Source organism: Crassostrea angulata, chromosome 10 (genome assembly GCF_025612915.1).
Source record: "Crassostrea angulata isolate pt1a10 chromosome 10, ASM2561291v2, whole genome shotgun sequence".
Lineage (NCBI taxonomy): Eukaryota > Metazoa > Mollusca > Bivalvia > Ostreida > Ostreidae > Magallana > Magallana angulata.
In genome coordinates this window covers 22,024,102-22,047,283 of record NC_069120.1, presented here as the reverse complement: position 1 = coordinate 22,047,283, position 23,182 = coordinate 22,024,102, and the positions used below count along the sequence as shown (strand labels likewise).

The 23,182-nt window shown below is 32.6% G+C and overlaps 1 protein-coding gene and 1 non-coding gene across 3 annotated transcripts; one reads left to right on the top strand and one right to left on the bottom strand.

The window, feature by feature from the left end:
* The first annotated feature begins 525 nt into the window (after positions 1–525).
* Trnas-uga (transfer RNA serine (anticodon UGA)) lies at positions 526–607 on the top strand. Its single transcript has one exon. It is a non-coding gene; the product is annotated as a tRNA-Ser (tRNA).
* An 8,384-nt stretch (positions 608–8,991) lies between these two features.
* On the bottom strand, positions 8,992–21,076 carry LOC128166345 (hydroxymethylglutaryl-CoA synthase 1-like). 2 transcript variants are annotated; one of them, XM_052831448.1, is made up of 10 exons: positions 20,795–21,076; positions 19,954–20,019; positions 18,282–18,730; positions 17,975–18,100; positions 14,011–14,175; positions 13,450–13,609; positions 12,078–12,248; positions 11,496–11,722; positions 11,080–11,217; positions 8,992–9,236 (listed from the first exon to the last, which is right to left on the bottom strand). In XM_052831448.1, the coding sequence occupies exons 3-10, from the start codon at positions 18,718–18,720 to the stop codon at positions 9,223–9,225; spliced, it is 1,440 nt and encodes a 479-aa protein (XP_052687408.1). In that variant the 5' UTR covers positions 18,721–18,730; positions 19,954–20,019; positions 20,795–21,076; the 3' UTR covers positions 8,992–9,222. The 2 variants fall into 2 exon arrangements, with proteins under 2 accessions (XP_052687408.1, XP_052687407.1); XM_052831447.1 differs by lacking the exon at positions 19,954–20,019.
* Between the last annotated feature and the right edge of the window lie 2,106 nt (positions 21,077–23,182).

Genomic DNA, 23,182 nt, shown 5'->3' with positions numbered 1-23,182 from the left:
TAAAGCGCCGTTCAGTGCTGCACTGATCAGATGTTAAATGAATACACATTTCTGACACTTTTCAGGTCGAATTTCTGCCCAACTACTCAGTACATTTTAGATCTTCTATCAATCTGTGGATCATTTTTGTTTAGATGGAAGATAATTTTCTATACCAAATATGAATAACATCTTCCCAACTCAAGGGTTTGTAATATGTGGACCGAAAACCCTTGGCTAGGGAAGTTGTGTGAATATTTCTTATCGCTTTTCTTTTGAGGGTCGCTAGAAACTTATTGGTGTCTGCCAGATAATTGTGTGGCTACCACTATATAATTTTGTTGCAACCGCCAGATGTTTAACTGGCCGTCGCAGCTTAAAGTTTTTGGCAGTTGCCAGAGAAATATTTGTCACAAATGGCACCAATTGGCTTCCGTACAACTACAATTACATTGCTAAGCCAGCGTATGTATACATATCACACAAATACAAGATCGATTATCGATTGATTTTTATCTATAATGATAAAATTAAATTGAATTTTAAGCTGTGATGGCCGAGTGGTTAAGGCGTTGGACTTGAAATCCAATGGGGTCTCCCCGCGCAGGTTCGAACCCTGCTCGCAGCGATTAAGTTTTTTATAGTGTCCTAATTAAGGTGGCATGGGACATCTCTGTATTGTGACAAAAACAAATTCTAGCATACAATAAAATTTAAGTATAACTTAAGGTCAACAGCATTGTTACGTAGGTCTGTCCATTTCATTGCAAGCCACTTAGCCATGGCTCTTTGAACTCTGCATGATTTGTCTGGCCTTTGAGCAAAGACTACGCATTCTGTGTATATTTCGCTTGAAACCGAGTCAATAGATAGTTACGTCCTGCTGAATGTCAAAGGTCTTAATAAAATGGTTCTAGGAGATGGAGGGTCGAGATTGGTGTGGGTTACATCTCCCTTCAAATGTACTAACTCCAAAATACTCGAAGCTTTTCTGAACCTATCTTTAAAGTAAAACAACTATTTCTTTAAAAAGGAATTAACGTATAGTATTGAATCACGAGAATTTCATTTTTTACTGGGCTAGAACATTTACCTCCTAAATTGGATTCCCAAACCTATCATGATGGAAAATTCGTACTTATTCACGTAAACACACGTTTACAAATGGTAATCAAATTTGATAAAATAAAAATAAATATCCAGTTACATTTTTTTTCGGTTTAAATATGGTGCCTAATCTCAAAGTAGAGTGAGTGGGACCATTGGGTGAGAATAAACAGAACTATGCATTTACATGAACAATATATATTTCATGTACAACATGAACGGAGCGAAGAAAGAGGTCCAGACCCCACCCCCCTCTCTCCCTTCCCAAGAGTTTGACGAATAAGTTATTTCACTCAAAGTCATCAGAATTAGACATTGAACCCCTTCTACTGTAAAAATGAGCCCATCTTTATAATTCTTAAACAAATAGGGATGCATATCCTAAAAAAAAATCATATAGTAAAAAGTAGAAAAACAGACCAGAGTATATGTATATACAAGATCAGTTAACAATAGTGGATTAAAATCTTGTGCTGGAATGTTTGTTTGCCAAAATATTTTGAGACCACAATTATTTTTTCGATGGGTGGGGGTAATGAGGATAAAAGTTTCCCCATATTAGGGAAACTTCTAAATCCGTGCCTGTTGTGATTGAAGAATTACACTATCAGTCGAAATCGGATTGAACTCGAAAATAATATACGGAGGCCGGTTGGAGTCATAAAAAGCATATTTTGTCTGATGTTATAGAAGGTCGCCTCATATTTATCTTAAAAATTTATGTGGACGTAAACAAATTTTCGTAGACAAGTAGTTACAGACAAAACGTGTGTCCCCGCGTAGATTCGAACGCTGCTCGCAGCGTCAACCATAGATTTTTTTAATGTAAAATAGATATAGAAAAAGGTAAATAAATAACAATTGAAATGTGTCGAAATTGTTTTGTCGCATAATCTCGCCAGTTGTTTCACTTTGCGTGTATTTTTTAAGGAGGCTAGGGGGTCAAAAAAATGTATCCAAAATTCACTTAATTTGCAGAAATGTTTCATGTAATCTTAATTTACATTTTAATGTGAAGGACCACATCGCAATCATCGTAATTTTATTATTTATTGTATCTGGAAAAAATTGCACATTATGTAAAAAAAAAAAAATTAATAAATATGAAAAATATATGAAATGATAATAAATGCAAAAACATACCAATAACATCACAAAAAATTAACACAATAAAAAAAAACTTATCATTATTATAGCATTGAATGATTTATTTTTGACGTCGTCGTGTCAATAACTGCCGTCAGGTGAGCAGACAAATTGAATAACGCGCGTTAGCGCGTTATGATAATTTGTCTATTCACCTGACGGCAGTTATTGACACGACGACGTCAAAAATATATCATTTAATGCCTATATTTACATTCCCTTACTGAAAAATTTAATTATTTACTTAAATAAATCGATATAAAGTGCAGAACACGTAGGGAGTGAATTAGTAACAGCAAGAACAGCTGTTTCTTAAAACCGGTTTTAACTGGTTTTCATACAGACTGTTGAGATGAGATCGACGAGCATAAAAATATAATCCATAAAAAATAGCTCTTGAAATGTTGCTTTTAACAATAAAATAAACTTTTTTGTTGAAATATTATAAAACATGGTGTTTTGACAACATTCATGAAATACATTTTTTAACCGATAACATAGAATCACTGTTTGAGAACTACTTATGTAAATTACTCGTAAATTCATACGCAGTGAATAGGTGTTGCATTTAGAGGCATTTAAACATCACTGAATTTAATGGAAAAACACATTAGAAGGTAAATATTTGTTATTAAAAAAAAATATCACAATTTTGCCAAAAATATGTCACAAACATCCAAATATGTAAAATTAAAAAAAAGTAGCCACAAGAATATTTCTAAATTTTAACATTATAATAATCAATACATGTGTAATAAATATTGAGCCTTAAAAAAATTTCGATGGTGAAATTAAAAAAAAAATTGAGTAAAATATTTGGAGTTTTACAAGTTACCTCCCTTTTAAAAGTTAGAACAGTGCTGAATAACAGCTAAAATGGTTTTGGCATCTTGTAACCCTTAGTTTACAATCAACTGACTATTTAAATAATGCTTTAATACCATCATATCCATTTCTTTCATAAGACAATTTCAGTATGATGTAAGAGTTATAGAACATTAAAGTGAAAATCTTTTTTGTGTAGAGATAAAAACGCTTTAAAATGGCAGCCACCCCTAGCCTCGTTAAGACGCCGCTTGTCCCTAATTTACGTTGGTGCAACTATATCCTCTATCCAAATTTGTTTCATTGGGGTGGGGTGGGGTGGGGTTCTCTGGCTAAATGATAAGCAAATTGAAATTATAGCAACTATGGCACGCAGTGAGATATAAGTAAACAATTTAAATAATTATAATAATCATTTAAGCGTAGCGTTACACATGTAAATTAATACATGCATGTCTGTTTCATTTTCACGTAAAGCGTCGTTAGGATGTGGTGGAGGATGTGTTGGAGGGAGTCGTTTAAAAGAAGACACATTTACCACTTCTGAGTCTTTCCACTCAGTCTTGTAAGATTTTCAAATAAAATGTTATTGATTTCGTGGCTTTTTTGACACCGCGACAGTTTACTGTGTAACAGTGCGATGACGAGTTTACCGAAATTGTCGACGAGCTGTATGAAGCTCGACAACGTGTTTTATTATACTTTCATGTTCATGTTCAAACCAATTAAAATTCAATTGGTTTAGACGCAGTTTATAATCCGTTCTGCTGCCCTCAGCGTTAGCAACACACTTGGCAACCTGTATCACAACGAATTGCTACAAGCGCGTAAATTATGCGCGTATGGTTCGCCATAAAATTCACGTCAAAAATTTAAAAGCAATAAAATTTTCTGTAATAAAATAAATTGTGTATGTTTGGGAGGGTAACAGTTGATATCGACATCTCTCGAAAACTATTGTCAACATCCACTTTACGTCGGTTGACAATAGTTTTCTCAGGGGTGTCAACATCAACTGTTACCCTCCCAAACAGGCACTACGTATTTATTTAAAGAGACAGTACAGCTGAAAACATATGTGTGAATAATTCAGATTTACCTATCTATTGTATCGTTAGGAAATAAGAAATAACGTTGATTGTAATAGTTGAAATACATTAAAATCCCTTTCACATACTTAATTAACATAATTAGGAGCTTCCGGAAAATTAAGGGTCGTACAAACGGGAATAATTTTATATCGTTTATTTGTACCACGTGGACTTTGATTGACAGTAATTGACACATGCTGAAAACTGCAAGACCTTTGTCGTTTTTCAAGTCGGTTTTTGATAAGATGCGCCGTACTGTCTCTTTAAGGAATAAGGAATCATTCTTTGAGTATTAGGAGGTGATAATTTTGGTTGGGGCGTGGCCAAATCTAATAAAACCCAAAGGGCTTTATGATAGATTTGACCACGTTCCGACCGAAATCATCATTTCATAATATTCAAAGAATGGTTCCTTATTACTTACATTTATATTATCTCCAATTTGTACACTTAAAAACAACATTTTAAAACCACTATTTGTTCATGTAGCACATGGTATGTAATACTACGCGGCGTAGCCAATTAACCCCTTCACGGTAACTGCGGTACTGCTCTTTTGCAGGGCAAAATGACATAGTTTGGTGAAATATGACGTAACGTCAATTGTTTCATTTACGTCATTTAATTATCTACCTACTGAAATTTCGGCAAAGTATATCATTTTGCCCTGCAAGATAGCAGTACCGCAGTTATCGTGAAGGGGTCTATACCGTTTCTCGGTTATGCTATAAGACACGCCCATATTGTATCGCTCATCTTTTATGAAATTATTGGACTATAAGTTTCAAAATTGATTCGTAATGTTATTACAGACAAAGACAGTTGAAAATGTAAATACATAACGTTACAGCTTGACGGCGAGCTGTGTAAAATTACGTTAGCGTTGCGGCGTGTTGTTACATCGTCATGGCGTTGCGATAGCGCGACGATGTGTTGTGCGATATTGTCCCGCGCCGAGCTGTGTAAAGTTGCGTTAGCGCGACGATTTGATGTGTTACAGCTTTACGACGAGCTGTGTAAAGTCTGTGTTAGCGCGACTGCGCGATTATTTAGTGGAAAGCTGCATTTGCACAATGGCGAGAGTATGAGGCAGCATCGATCAGCGCGAAGGAGTGTTGTGCGAAGTAACGTACACGAGCGGCCACAGTGTGTTGTGCATTGTTGTGTTTGTATGAAATTTTGTTAGTGTTTACCGAATGGTTGCGAAGTCAGCCTAACGTGACGGCCAGTTGTTTGAAAGTACGACAGTGTAGGGTTTTGTCTTATTCAAACTAAATCAACTAACGCCAACTTTTTCTGTGACACTTTTATAATGATCAGAGACATGTTATTTATGTCTCTGATAATGATATGTCTTTTTTTTTTTTTTAATAAATTCTTTAATTATTATATTCAGGTTAAAATTTTATACCAGCTAAAAAAATATAAGGAGTAGTATAACATCAATATATAAAATTCAAATGAATTCGATATTAAAAAAATAATTCAAAAAGGAAATAAATAAACTTTACCACAGCTATGATGGCCGAGTGGTTAAGGATTGAAATCCAATGGGGTCTCCACGCGCAGGTTTGAAACCTGCTCGCAGCGTTTAAGTAAATTTTGGACCGTTTTGTTATTTGCTGTTCACTACTCTACCTCCATTGATGTTGTCCAACAAAACTTATATATTTCCGCAAAAAGGGACTCGTTGCTCATGTATACATGTAGTAAGGCTAGCTTCCGGTCTGAAAAAAAAATTCGGAATTTTTACAGATAGGCTTGCATGCTAGCTTACCGTAATCGTCTTAAGGTGGTATCGGACATCTGTCTATATTAAAATTTTCAAATTTTACAATATTTAACTAAAAAATACGTTTTAACAAAACTTGGAAAGGTAAACATCCCCAGCTGAATCCTCTAATTTACTGCGCTACGCTGATAGATAACAATTTTTGGAAAGAACCTATTTAGAAAAATACACTTGATTTAATTGTTTATTTCGATAAATAGTACGTCACAACATGGAGGTGTCCCATGCCACCTTAAAAAGACTTGTTTTCGTAAATATTTAATCTCAATCCTCCATTGAAATAGTATCAAGTTCCGGATGGTCATGGCCATTTTTAGAAAATACTGATATCCTCGAGAAGAACAGCTCTTTCTCGCATTATCAACGGTGTGAGATCGGTTTGTCCGGTGTGAGACAGCAGTGTGAGATTTTTCTGTCTTACACTGTGTATTACTACGCCGTTTTAAAACGAAAACAAACGATGTCTGCTGTAGGAAAATGCGAAATGGTGCATTGAAATCATCCATTAAGTAATCATATTGCTTAATTGATTATAATTTATCATATTTTTAATTTAAAAAACTGTCGTATGCTTTCATTTTGACTTGCACTATTTGAAGCACGCGGGGGGATAAACCGAAAGTAATCTTTTGAACGTCATAGCAGAAAGTTGTCAAACATCATTTTTTAAGGTAATATAATGCGAGAAAAATAATCATTCATTATATACTCGTGTGGGATAGTGAAATTTCACCTCGGGGCCAAGATTAACGGTCTAGGACTCGGCACAGCCTCGTCCTAGACAGTGAATCTTGTCCCCTCGGTGGAATTTCACTATCCCACACTCGTAATAATGAATGATTCTATTTAAAGAGGTTCGCTCCTCAGGTTTTGGCTATGCATTTTTGGTCAACTCTAGTCTGAAAATTCTGCATCACATATTAATTCTATAGCAAATTTATATTTTACAATGCCAAATAAACTTTGCTGAATAAAATTGTTTAAAAAATTACATCTTTACAGAGTTTAGTAAAGGACTATATTTTGTGGCGGAAGGTTTTTTAGAGTACTGTTACTTTAGAATTTAAAGTAGCCTCATTATTGCCAGTGCAAACCATACTTCTATATAGTTTGTGTATTACGATATATTTATAATGTTCTGAAAAACATATTTGAACAATATTTTGATATTTCTATCGATATATTTTGGCATATTTATTTTATATTTCATAGAAGTTAAGAAAAAATTAACTCAAATGTTGGCATAAACTTAGCTTATTTCATGCTATACATGTATCTCAATATTTTGGGATGTGACCCCTACTGTTTTAACTTTTACACGAGACATTAAATGTATGTCTTTTTGTATGCAAAGTTTTGGAAAGATGACATTACTTATACATTATATTTGCGTTATAATTTGACTACGTCAAATTTTTTTAACAATCTTAACATCTGTTGTTGTTTTCATCATGTGCTGACATTTGAAACCACCAGTAAAGCAAGATTTTTTAAACTTTGACTTAGATATTACTTTTATAGTCAGTACATGTGTTCAACTTCACACTGTATTAAAATCATAATTATATTACAGTTCAAGCTATAAATATTTTCTTCAAATAATCAATATCCATGCCAAATTTTAGCAAAAATTTCAGGAAATTTAACATTTCTGTTTGGGGCCCTATATTTCCAAAAATGGCATGTGACATGGGTCACAAATAAAACAAATGAACATTTTAGGTCCAGATCTTTATATCCCAGTGGTTTTTGGATGATTGAGATTACTAGTATTTCGGGTGCCAACCTCCTTAACGAATAAGGAATCATTCTCGAGTTTTATGGGGTGATAATTTTGATCGGGGCGTGGTCAAATCCAATAAAGCCCGAAGGGGTTTATGATATATTTGACCACGCTCCCACCGAAATAATCACCTCATAGTATTCAAAGAATGATTCCTTATTGCTTATATTTATATTATTTCCTATCTGCACACTTTTAAACCACATTTTTTCGTGTAGCACATGCTATGTATTACTACGCGGCGTAGCCAATACCGTTTCTCGGTTATGCCAAAAGACACGTCCATTTTGTATCGCTCATCTTTTATGTAATGTTTGGGCTATAGTCTTCAAAATTGATTCGTTATGCTATCACAGACAACGACAGTTGAAAATGTTAATATATAATGATATAGAAAAATATAGACAAATCATAAAGCTAAAACACGTGGATTTTTTTCTTTGCGTAATAACGGTGAAAATTCAAGGTTGATTTGATAGGTCATTTGTTGACAACCCAGCCTCCTTAAATATGATGAATTACGTAATGAACATGTCGTTTTTTCTGTAAGTTTGGAGGGATGGGGTTGGAGAAGATGCCAATGGATGCTGAAGCATTTTCGCCATGAGTGAAATTTCCTTCACAAAATTATGAAGAGACCAATCGGAAAATGTTGTGGATTGTTAATGAGAACGAACGAGAAAAGTGTCGTCACACTTACCGTAGGACAGATTTCTGTAGTGTTGTTTCTGGACTTGCACCTTTCTTTCATATCGCTTGACTTTGCAAAGCATCATTTCATCCTGTTAGACAAATATAGTCCGCTGTTGCCTTGATTTAATTTGAATCTTACTGTTGCCAGATTACGCTCCTTATTACAATCGATCTTCAATATGTTTTATCAATCATTGCCTTGGTTATATTAATATACTCACTTATGTATAATTTTATGTAATAATAAAGTTTAAATCATTGTTATGATTAAAAATAAAAGCTTTTATAGTGAATAGAGAATCTGCAATACTAATAAGCATGTCTTATTTAATAATATCTTTAAAAAAAATTTACAATTGTTATCTCAAATCAAAATGCTTAAAAATTGATACATCTATGAATAAATCAAAAGAAGTTTTGTGTTGTTTTAAATCATAAACTTTTCTAATTGAAAAAATTTAAAATATTTAAGCTTCATTCAAGTGAGTGTACAATTGAGAATCTTGAAAACTCTTCTTTGCCCCCGCAAAAAAAGATAAGAAAAGTTAATAAGTTTATACAACAACACTTACCAACTCAATTGCAAGTTTAATTTATTGCATTATAACAAATATATTCATTTGAAAAAAAAAAATCAATTCTAAAGGCATAAGCAATACAGATAAAGGGTTAAAAATGCATTTTTTTGTGTATCTCATACAACATTCACAAATATGCTTCTAAATACTGTAAATCAATATAAATATTACATCCATAGCATTTCACATGTTTAATTAGAGGGACAATCAAATAACACACTTCATTTGTCACTTCACATCACCTGAAAAAGAAAAGTAAAGATTTTAAACCAACAAGATATAACAATAGTACAGTTGAACTTTGATATTTCGAACACATATCTCAAATACAATGGATGTCGTAGTGATTTGTTAGTCCCAATCACTTATTTTTTAAGCATTTTACCCTTGATATCTCGAATACTCAGATATCTCAAAGTTTTTAAACAGTCTCATCTAGTTCGAGATAACGAAGTTTGACTGTACGAGGGTTGTTCGGAAATTATTGAAACAAATCGATTATTTTCTTTTCTAAGAGACGAATTTTGGTGAAAATTGGCATAGACACTGAAGAAACACCAACAAATAATAAAACAAAGTAACATTAAAAGAATATTTAATATTTTGTTTACAACAGTAGATAAACAAGTCGGTGGTCGGGGTACCCGGCGCAGCCATGAACTCGGGGATTAAACAACTTAAACATCTACTTTATAAGTGTCCGTAGAATTACAGTTAATGATAAAAGAAATCAAATTAAATATGTTCATTTTGCTATTCTTTGCGACTAACTGTTGATTAAGTTTCACTGATGTTTGAGTTGAAATACGGATATGGTACATATATATTTACCAAACAATAGACATCTGACAACGACTTTACATCGAATTTTGACGTCAAGGCGGCGCATTGAAAACCGTCAAACTGGTGGAAATCTCAGAAGAAGACCTTTTAAAGCCACGAAATTGCCTAAAAAACTATACGATGACAAGACAAGGTATTTAACTTCAGTTCATCATATTTTTTTTCACTAATTGTTTAACTAGAATTAGGCCAAAGGGATTAATTAACAAGTTTTGACACACTAACTGTTGTCAACAGTTCTAGAATATGTAAAAAAAAAAAAAAAATGACTGCAGGAGACATTCACAGTAATTAGACTTTCGGGTAAAAATAACTTGATTTTTTCTCTAAAAAAAACAAGAATGAGAGAAAATGTAAATGATGACATCTTGAAATTAAAACAAAAGATGAGAAATAAAGAATAATTCTTATTTCAGTTCGTTTGTAAGGTGTTTAAAACACGGGAGCAATAAGAAGCGTTAAAATGACGTTGCGAAAAGTTTGCGGTTGCGCTGGGTTACAGGACGAAGGCACGTTGGTCAGCTTACTAGGAATGATCTATTCATGCAATGAACAAGAAACTTTTCACATTGATAAACTCTATCCTGATTTACGTTTTCGTAAAATTTCAAGAGTTTATCTTTTTTACTAAACGAATTAGAGAAAATGTCTCAATAATTTCCGAACAACCCTCGTATTTATTATATTATTTCTGTATCTATCCTTTTTAATACATGTATATTATTTCTGCATCTATCCTTTTTAATACATGTATACCATTCAAATTAATAATTCAATATTTGTTAAACATTCTTTTGAGAAGATCATTCTAATTAAAATTAGATCTTTGATCTGTTCCAAGTAGATCGCTTTGTGTAGCTTTCTACTTGGAGCAGATCAAAAACCTAATTTTTGTCATATTTTGAGAACACTTAAGGAATGACAACTCAAAAATCATTGACAACATTCAGTATAAAACACATGTCAAGTAAGGCATTTAAAGGTAAAGTTTAAAGGTAAGACATTACAGGTAAAACATTGCAAGTAGGAGTTTATAGAAAAGAGATTACTGGTAAAAGGTAAAAAAATACAGGCAAGGGTTTAAGGTAAAAGATTACAGCTAAAAGATTTGTATTACACCTGTAAAAGATTACAGGCAACAGATTACAGGTTGCTGGTTAGACATTACAGGTAAAAAAAAAACTATGGGCGACACATAACAGGTAAAATACTACTATAGAGAGAATACAGGTAAGACACTACCTGTCTGTTGTAGATTTCCGTTGGGTATTTGGACTAGTGGTACTCTGTCATACTTCCTTCTGTGCATTGAGTCAACCTCGGTCAGGAACCAGGTCCCAGGAAACAGTCCCTCAGTAGACCCCACAGGGGTGTAGGGGGCTGCAGTGGGCAAGTAGGTGTATATTAGCTATACAGAACTCACTTGGCACACATCAAGAACAAAATATAATCCGGGGTAAAGTTTATTTTGTTTCTTAATTATAAACACAGAATGATTTTAGTTTTATCTACAGAATACGATTCCAACAAAAATAATTTTCAGTACATCAAATGATTATATTCTAGTCATAATTATTGTAAGTACATGTATTTTAAGTATTATAATATACAGTTTAACATATGATTAATAATTTTATATAAAATTGTCATGTACACACCTCTGTTATGTGTTTCCTCTCGTAGTTTCATGGTTTTATCGAACTCTTCTGGTGACACTTTCACTCTGTTCTGTAAATTCTTTGAAATATTGGACAGATTTTCTAAAAGTTTATTTAACTTTGGTCCCAAGTCTTTAGTAATTTTTATAGAGAACATGGCCGAGGCTAGTCCAGAGCCGTAGGAAAATAGCACAATTCTGTGTCCCACTAATTCTGATGGTGAAGCACTGAAAAAACAAAAAATAAAACTGTGAGCTAAGGAATATAATTGCATTATGTATCAGAAGTAAAAAAAAATCAAACCAATGTACAAGCTGTACTTCTATCAAAAATAGATTTCTAAAATATAGTCTAAATATTATATTAAATATTTATAGTTTCTACACAATAGTTTCTACCCAATATACTTTAAAATACATGTATATTTCAGATTATAACCATGGGCAAACAAAGCATCTAACCTTGTTGATATGCAAAGCAGTTAACCCCATCAAGGGTTTATATGATATCACTTTCTGCATATCTAAAGGTAAAGCTCTTATAATTTACACCAGGGGGGAGTTTTTTCCTCCCCAATTTTACCTCAGTAAATAGGAAGCTAATCCTCCGTACACAGAGGGTGTGTACATGTTCCCCACTTGATTGGCTAGCAACAAGGAGGGCTTGGTTTTCAGTGTAAACAACGAGTTACTGGCTGCCATCAGTGCTTTCTCTGCATCGCGGTCAAAATAACTCTCCTCCAGCTTCAAATTCCTACAGCAAAATATAATATAAATGTACATGTGAGGAAAATTTTTTTGCGACAAATTATAAAATAAATTTATCCTTTTGCCAAGTTACTATAATGTACCGGTATTTATTGTATGTGCACTACAGAACATTATCGGTACATAGAATATGTTATTGTGGTCCGTTGTGATTACTGATACATTATACCTAATAGGTATTACCTATAAAATTTGTAACATAGCCTTAGGTCGGTCTGTACCAGTGTACATAACTGTATATATAGTTTATCTAATCATTAAATCATTATCGTTTAAAATACATAGGAATATGTAAATTTTCATTAGTAAGCAAACAAATTAAAGTGCATTTGAGTGTTTTAAAATTTGCTTGCTCAACCTGTTCCAGTTATAATCAAGACTTTATTTTCTAAAAATAATATATGTGTACAGATTTATTTATCTTTTTAATCCCCATAGAAATTGAATGCGAGATATTGATCTTATTGTTACTGAGTGAATTTAGGAAAAAACAAATGATAAGCATTTTTATGCTACAGAATTTTAAAATTATATAGGCAGGATATTATTTCATATATTGACACCAAGTAAAAATTCTTTTCAATATTTGAACCCCAAAATTACTGCTCAATAAAAAGTAAAAAAATACCAATGCCCTTGAAAAACAGATGTTGCATGTAATACACTGATTGTATTTTCCTAATGTTCCTGTCATTTATTAAAGGGACATGGTCACGATTTCGGTCAAAACTTATTTTTCTGTTTTTATTATTTACAATGCTTTATAAATGCATTTCTAATGATCAAATGAAATTTGAGAGCCACTCGTAGAGTTATAAGCAAGATACGGGGCTCACAATTCTTTATCATGTAAACAAGGCTCGTGCCCAGTTTTTGTTTACGTAGGTTCAATATACTACAAAAAAAATTTTTCAAGCTTATTTGTCTATTTTTTTTATTCATTTTAAGCATAAGGTCTAAAACTGGAATATCCACTTCAACATTCAAAATGTAAACAAGAGCTTTGTTTACATAGCAAAGAATTGCATGCTCTGTAACTCGCTTATAACTCAATGAATGACACTCAAATTTTGGTTGTCTATCAAAAAATGCCTTACTGAAGCATTGTTAACATTAGAATCGGAAAAATAATTTTGAACCAAAATCGTGACCATGCCCCTTTAACAGGTTAATCTTGTTAATGTTACCTCAAAGATTCCAGACCAGCATATCTCCCAGAGAAGTCTGGTGAGGGTTCTTGAAGAAAGTCATTTAGGAAAATTCTAGCAAACGATTTCTGCACCAATTTACAGTATGGAGAGTGAAAAACAAATGCGTCTGATGAATTGATGAGGTTATCTTCCTTTCCTTTTGTCAAAAAAAAAATCAGCATTGTACTCATTATGCATTTAAATTTTTATACCCTAAGTAAAAGGAATATTCTCTTGGGCATGAATACTTGTTTACCCCTCATATACATTTCATAAATATAATTTAAGCTTGGAAATATTAGATCACATTTTTAAAAATGTATGTCAAGTGCCTTTTAAGAAAAGAGCAATGGTTATAAGATTGTGAAATGTATAGAAGGTCAATGAAAGTCCCAACTGGGAGAAGACAAAGTAAAATCTTCCTCGGGATCAAAGTCCAACAGCACAACTCAAAGGGCAACAGCATCCTCCTCAATTAACAAGCATCAACATCTTCAAGTTACATAAATTTCTTGATGCATTGAAGTGGTCCCAAGCTGACACCAATATTACATGTACCTTTAATCCCTGTCTGAGTTGCTTTTTCAGTGTACGCCTGATAGCACTTGTCCAAGGCATGTAAATAACACTTGACTGACAGTTTCCCATCCACAACTGGGTATTCCGAGTCCATGTTGGGCTTGTAGAAGTCGTAGGCATGCTGCATATAAATGCTTCTCACTCCTGGAAATATACATTCAAGAATCTTCGCAAGGCATTCTTAAAGTTCAAATTTTAGTAACTTATCAAAGTACTGCACAGATGGTAATCCTGGAAGTTAAACTTTCAAAATTGTCACCATGCACTTTTCTTTTGCAAATCAAAACATATATTGTACCAAATAATGATAGTCAACTTGAGACCTTTTGTCTATAAATAGTCAAATGAAAACAAAAGATTCTGTAACGTTTATTTTTTTAAAGAGGATTCATAAAACCCCTTATAAAATCATTGTTCAGTGTTTGTGACCATCTTTGGAGATCGTGGTGAACATAAGAAGTTCAATTCACAAACACTGCAATTCATCAAAATTGAAAACATCTTGGGCTCTTTATGGACTGTCCCTGGTAAATGTATGGTACATGTATTTGAAATGCTAGACAAGATGTCTTTATTACTTAACAATTAACATACACATTACTCACACACATAAGAATTTTATAAACTTGAATAAATAAATATTAAATACATATTTCAATTTTTTTTGCAATTTTTGTATAACTTTTTTCCCACCCTAAAAGGTTTTGATTTTTTATGTGATATTTAACATAATATGGACAAACATGATAATTTGTTGTTCATAAACAATTTCAGTACATGAATTCATTAATTTGCTTTTGGTTTTTTTCCCAACTATGTATTTATCATCATTAAAATGACTTTGCAGATGCACAGTAATCCAAAATGTTAAAACCCTGATAGGATCGAAAGTTAAAAACTGGTATGACGTACCACCCAATGATACTTAAGGTCAAGTATATTTACAGAACCTTACGAAATACAAACAGTTTTTATCTGTTATCTATTAATATCTAAGATATGATATATATCAAATGATACAAACAGCACTTTTCATAAATTACTGATAGTCACTTTTGACTTGCATGTTAATGTGTATATACATGTAAGCATATTTCATTTAAACAATGAAATGACATGATATGAGATAATCTTGCACTGCAGGAAAAGTATTTAACTTGTATCAGCAGATTATGTAATTATATATATATATCACTACATGTACACAGAAAAAACTTAAAATGTATAAAATAGGGTAACATCAACATTATAGAAGCAAAAAACAATCAAAAATTTTCAATGTGTTACTTCTACACTCACAAACTGCATTCATAATTGTAAGTTATAAAAATTCATGATCAGAATCAAATTTGTGATTTATTGTTCATACACTGTCAACTGCTGATCATTTTTCATATAAAATATCTGAAAAAAATACTCAGTGGAGAAATGAAAATCCTTACAGATACTGAGATAACTCTCCTGAGCATGTCAAATTTAGTGCTATTTTTCTAGATTAAACTCATAAATGGTTGTATGTTACATTTCAAACTGCTCTTACTTAATGCCCTTTAGGGTGACAGCAGGTCAGTATTCTATTTGCTGTAAAAACTTCCCACATCGTTTAAGCATGTAAGTCGTGACTGTATAAATTAAGGCATGCAAGTTTTACTGAACTTTCCCCCTTAAAAAACAGGCCAGACAGACAGACAGACTGGCTGACAGACAGACAGTCAGCAAATAAAACAAATATGTCAATTCTATATATGCCCTTATTGGTACATGGCATTTGAAAAATTATATTATCACTTTTTTTTGATGATCGATCTCCTCATATAGATAGAACTTCAAGGCTATCTGAAGATGATGAACTTGATGACATCACAAACACAAGCTCCATCTAGTGTCCTATTTATCTTTGATCTATATGTTATCTTATCAAAATTATCACATAATAACCTTGACTTGGTATTTTATCCATAAAGCAGATTTTTTCCCCCTGATGTTCGGGTGTAACCTGTCTTTTTTTATTATCCCATTTATGTAATGGTCAAATGAGTGAAAACAGGGAGCATACAGCACATATATTTCATAATAACAGCACATGATAAATATCAATATGGTTTACTTAAACAAAAACATTGGTCACACTCTGAATATTAAAGTACTTTTGTAAGAAATGCCTACCAGCATGAGGTTTGTTATGACAAATGATAAGTACCCACTTGTTATTTCAAAGTGCTAGCACTTTCAGCTAAGGAAATAAACACAATACCACATATCAGATGTATGAACTCTGTGAACCTGGAGCACGAATCACATGAACTTAAAGAAAGGTTATAAACTGACCGAATTATTGGTCATATTGTACATATAGATGTACATAGAAGTTACTGACCACAAAATGAGAATTAGCTTCATATATATCAATATTAACTTAATGTACCAGTGTTTTGAAAGGCATACAGTTTTTTGTTGATTGGGTTGCTAATTGAACAAAATTTTGTTTAGCGGTAAGTTATTCATTCCATAAGAAACAAGCAGAGAGTAACTTTGAACAAGTGAAAAGCTGTCAATGTGACAGCAAACCGGGTTATCTTTTAAATGTGAACTGTATCCATAATCCATGTCAACCCTGAATTAATAAACACAACCTACCGTATCCAGTGAAAAGGAGTACTCATATGCAATATTTTGCCAAAAAATGACCAAGTTCAAAATCTGGAATTTTTTTCATAAATTATCAGAAATCAAAATTCTAGCAAAATTCACACCTCTTGATATATGTACAATAGATCTGCAAAAAAACAACTTCCTATCTTGAAAACTGTAGGAGGAGTTATCTGTACAATGAGGGAACCCTTTGGCAGCCGCCCACCCACCGACCCGCCTGCCATTTTCACCATTTTAATAACCGGATTTTTCCATAGGAAAACCCGGTTAAAAAGAAAACCAAATATTAAAAGTCTAAAATGTTCCAGAGATTTGCTCAATGTGCTACATATAACATACACATATTATGATACCCACATTATTTTTTATTTAGTGATCCAAAGTCATGCACCTATTATGAAAAAGCTGTCTTTCAAAGAAACCTATAAAATTTTCTATAGATAAATAAATTGCTGAGAGGAATTGCGATATATTTCATAACAACTTGATAATAAATTTCAGATGAATAAATGGGTTAAGTAGGATTTTACTAATTTGGTATCTGTGATACGTTGTATAACACACAAAGGGATGGTCAGCCTTTGAATGGGAGTCAAATCATTCAACTTGTTTCATCTGCGAGAGAGAGAGAGAGAGGGAAAAATCTGGACTTTGAGTCTTACAACCTTGCTCGCACAAGTCCTACTTGATAAACACAATCCTCTTTGTTTAATGAGTAGCAGATGAATTGATGATACAATATAGGTACAGATCATGATATCACAAAGGATCGGTCCAGTGACTCTGAATCCTGTAATCAATTCATATGATGTATTCACTACCAGTACACTGCATGTAACAAACAACTTGTTTATGCTTTCTGTACTTCAGATCAACATTTTAAAAAAATAAAACTTAGCATGACTACATCAATGTACTTGATTTTTATATGATGATTAATATAGTTTATCTCCTTAATCTGCTTTAATTTACATTAAAACTATATGAATGTACAAATTGTGCAGTCTTTATATGAAATAACTTCAACATATAATGAAGCATTAATAACTTGATACCAGTAATATACTTGGGTCAAAATGAAATAAGATACTTTTATGAATTGCATAGAAATAGTGTATAACAATTTAGACAGTTTATACGTATCAGCAATTTCAATGCTAATAAAATTAATTACAAGCTATTCCAAATAAGAGTGATGTAAAATATTCTGTGCTAAAACTAAACATATTCCTTAGAGAATTTGAATTCATGTAAGAACAACACAATCCTTCAACATTGTACATTAACTCACCTCTGTCAAACACCAGTGGTGCCTCGCTCCCAATCAGCATGGCCACCGCCCCTGCACCCCCAGTACAGCGGGCATTCCCAGTGGCATAAACTGCAATGTCCCCAGCAACTACCAAAGCATATCTTCCTAGAGAAAAAAGATTTTTAGAATATATATTATTTGGCAATTTGAGTACCACCAATATTAATCTTATGGTCAATTTCACAGTCACAGGTACATATTTCTTTTGTCTATAGAAGGCTAAAGTTAGGATAAAATTTCATGGATTCGTGATATCACGTTTTTTTTTAATGTTTAAATATTTTACCATCCCAAGAACTAGACTCTATCCAATTGACTGCATTGAACAAGGCTGAAGTTCCACCAAAGCAAGCATTCGTCGTGTCTATTCCTTCAACACTGTAATTACCACTGCTCTCAAACAACTGCATCAGTACTGTTTTGGTACTCTTTGACTTATCTATAATAGTTTCTGTACCCACTTCGAGACGCCCAATGTCATTATAGGATAGGTCATTTTTCTCGATAAGTTTCTGCACAACTGTCAAACAAAGGGAATTTATGTCTTCTCGATCTGAGCAGAAGCCCATTTTTGCTTGTCCCAAACCAATGGTATACTTTCCAGTGGAAACTTTGTCGAATATTTCCAGTTCGGCTTGGTCCACATATTGTGATGGGAAGTATACCTCCATGGCAACTACACCTACATCTTTTGGCCATGGCCCTGGATTACTTGGACCAGGCATAGTTCTTGATCTGAAAGAAAAAGAAAAACAATGACATGCCATACATTTCTTACTGCAATACTTATAAGGCCATCCTATTTTTTGCTAATAAAATTTTTAACAGCTGGGGTTTTTTCAGTATTCCAAACAATAACTTTATTTTGGCCTTATCTGAATTGTCTGTATGTGTATACAATAGAATACTGTATATTCAGGTCTTTTTGCATCACGAAAGGACTACGTGCGGTTTGGTCAAATATCTGCCTCCAATTTTTAAATAGTATCGTATAAAAATCAAATCTTCATAAATCATAGTACAGTGGACACCTGTCACTTCAATCTTGATTTTAGTCAACATTGCGCATTCACTGTTTATCTATGACGTCATCCAAATGACCTAATTCTCGCAAATGTGCAAACAAACGAAAATATTCTCATTTTTGCTTTATATTTTGCATTCGGAAATATAGAGTGCAGGTCTGCTCAAGTACGATTTTAACATATGTTTTTCTTCAGATAATTATACACTTTATACTAAAAAATGGTACTTGAGCAAGCCTGCGCTCGATGTTTCCAAGTCAAAAAACCATCAGAAAACACCCACATTTTGCTACAAAACATCAATTTATGAAAATAAAGCAATCTTCATGAGTCATATCTACATTATGACGTCACTTTGGTGATAAACTTTTACACACATATTTTCAATACGATTTTAACTATCTTCCATCTTATTTTTAAAGCTTGTAATAAAACTTTAATTTGGGGGGCAAAAAATGCATAATACCGCACATAGTCCTATGTGAAAATGTGTAGCATTTTTAATTTGGATCAGTCATTTATGCATTTTAAAAAGTTTCTTATACAAAAAAACTTACAGGATATAATATCTACATATTCAATCATTTTCGATTTAAAAGAGATTCATCTGAAAAAAAAGTGAAAATTAGATCATTTTTAACGAAAATTATGGGTTATGCAGTATACTATCAAAAAGACCACATTAACCTTTAGTCTTGATTAAAATGTGGCGAGGATCTACCCTAAGCAGAATAAAAATTAATATTTTAAATTGATGAAAGTCTACAGATAATCTTAAAACTAGGCAGAGATCTGTAATTTTAACAGGAAATTTTTTGTCAACAGGCTGAAGAGGTAAAGTTCCTAATATGCTAAAATCCAGCAATCTGCGATGCACAAAAACATGTGCCAATTTAGGACTTATTAATCTTACAAATTGATCTCTTTGCTTGCCTCAGATTAACTTGTAAACACTCTCACCAAACCTAAATAGTTGGTATCTTCAGTCACCATTTTCACCTGTAAACAAACCACATCTCTTCACTTAATGAGGCTGGTGAATGTTTTTTTAAAATACACAGTATTCAGAGGCTGGTAAAACAACATCAGATTGGAAATGTCTGAAGAACGACCAGCCACAGATAGCTCAGTTGGTAGGCACCTGACTATTGATACAAGGGGCTCGTTTTCAAATCCCAGCCCTGTCTGTCATTATCTCTCCCATCCCATTACAGTATTAAATATTATTCATAAGGCCTAAAAAAAAAGTTGCACGTATAGGCTAACCCGACCCGGAACCTACAAAAATGCCCCAATCCTACCATTTTTAGACGTCTGTTTTTATCCGATTCAGATTGTGATTTTTATATTATTTCTATTAAAAACCCATTTTAAATATGACGCATGGAATTCACGCAGAAAAAACATAATAAAATAAATAAAAATATCTACCTACCTAACCTATTATTTCATCAGTGTTACCCTAAACACACAATTTTTTTTACAGGCTTAAGTTCAAAAGCAGGGAAAGTTTTTGGAATCATGAATTTCAAGTTTTTTTATGTGATGTACTATAGCTCTAGTTCAATCTAATAATCTGAATTTTTCAGAAGATCTATAGTATAGATTTGCAGCAACATTAACATGATTTAGCAGGTTGGACATACTTTTCCCATAGAGGAAATATCTCAAAATTTCAATCACCTAACAATAACATGAGACAGCTAAAGTTCACAGGGAACTTAACTAACCATAATGATATACATATCAAATGCTACGAAAAATTGCCACTTACCACACACACTATATAGATGTATCTCGTAACATCAGTGCAACTTTTACCACCCTTTCTGTGAAGTGCGATAAAGTTGACCACGTGCAGCAATTATTAACATTTATTAAGACATAAGCTAGAATTTTGTGTTAAATTTCTCTCTAAATATAGGAATGACATTTTACAGTAATTTATGTTAAAATTGCATGAACAAGACAGTCATTAATATTTTTAACTTAGTAAAAGGACCTAAGGTCGTTGATTACTTGATATCGTCTACAAAGCGGAAGTTTAATTTCATAACAATCTTTGTTAATTCGATCCGAGGATCATTCGCGCACTTTTAACTTTAAGTTGGCTCACTACACCTTGAAATGTTTTCTCAAATCAGCTGAAAATTACTTGATTATGATAGATATCATAATGGATAAGAAGTATTTAAGTCAAATAAGCCAAAAATGTGCAATTTTGGATGAAAAATTACATTTTCGAAAATTTAATTCAGTAAACATGAACAAAAGCTCCAGGCGGATTCGAACTCATGATCTGCGGTCCAGAAGCCTAATACTTTAACCACTGAGCAACGACGATATAGAACAGAATCGAATGATATAAACATTTAAATCGCCATCTTGTGACGTAGAGTACTAAAAAGTATAAGTCTGGTTGTAGTGAAGTACCTTAAAAGAACTTGGTCCAAAAAGATAACGCAAATGCCAGCCTTATATATAATATAATTTAAATATTTCCTTTTTTTTTATTAAATTTAACACTCCTTTATAGCATGATTAATTCAAAAAGCACGCTCCCTATACGTAATACACTACCAACAGTCGGTCGATCGTTTTAACTGAGCTAAAATTATTCTGAACAGAGACATAAATACTTTCAGCTGATATTGATTTAATCCATGTACATGAATATACGTTTAATTAAAATTCCGATCAAGGTTCAGATTTAATTAGATTAGCAACAGATAGAGAAATGAAATTTAAATTCTTGGAACGATTATTGTCACCGTTGAAAACAGGAAAAAAATCACAAAATTTGAAAACATGTTTTAAAAACTCTTCTTTAAATGAATATGACTATCAAAAATCTCAACGATACTAGCCACTTAAATAAGAAAGAGAATGAGTTTAACGAACTCGCACCAGATAAAATATATGAATGTCATTTGAAAAAAAAACACCTTCATGATATAGATCGATCTTTTTTCAACCATATAAAAAAATTAAACGAATATCAAGTACAGCCTCAACGTATTGCAGTAGCCAAAGCTGAACACAGTAGATAATTTCAAGTTTTTGGTTTTAATAATGATGTTACACTATATATAAATATAACACTTTTATTATCTATTACAGAGGAATGCTCTCCCATCCTCATCAGATTTATCGTGCATTGTTGAACTATCTTAATCGGTATTATGTTATCTTGTTGACAAAAGCTGATTAAACACAAACAAAAACAACTTATCTTATCTCTATACAACTAACCTGAAAATTTGCACCCCTGTCATATTTTCTACAACATGCAGCTTTCCTCAAAAGCTTTTGTTCTGTACGTCTCAATTCTTATAAATCTGATCATTTTGACGTCTACATTATTGTCCATAAAAACATTGTACGTTTTTATAGACACGCAGTATGATGTAAAAACAAGCTGGAATTTTACAAAGAACTACATGTAATTCAAAATAAATTTTACAAAATAAAAATCCTCTCTAATATCCAATACATTTTACAGGTTTAATCAATTTGAATAATATACTTTCAATGAACTGTATTAATATATTAAAGACCTAAATTTACAAGTTTCATTAATTTCTATCATTGTTTGAAGAAGTATTTATTAATAATTAAGACAAATATGAGTAGGAGTTAACTTTGCTCAATTGTAATATTTTCATTGAAAGTCAAAAGAATCGCTCTCAAGTTTGAAATTAGTACATCTATCATTCTGTCTAAAAATTCGAGACGTTCTAATATAATTCTATAACATGAAAAGATAAAAACCACTTTCATACATATTTGTCAGTGATGAGCACACAAATTTACATGTACAAGAAAATGAAGATCTCACAGACTTTAAAAAAGCAACCCTATTAATTGTTAATAGCGTGAGGTATCTTACACAAAACTAAACTCTTTCGAAAGGATAAATGCATTGAAATTATTTTTATTGATTGGTATACGCTTAAAATCTCTCTCTCTCTCTCTCTCTCTCTCTCTCTCTCTCTCTCTCTCTCTCTCTCTCTCTCTCTCTCTCTCTCTCTCTCTCTCTCTCTCTCAAATGAGAGCATTTGAATGCTATAATAGGAAAGAGTATGGGCAATAGTCGCATTACTTCTTAAGAATATTTTTCAGATGTCACGAGTGGCCAATAACTGATGTAAGCACAAAATAG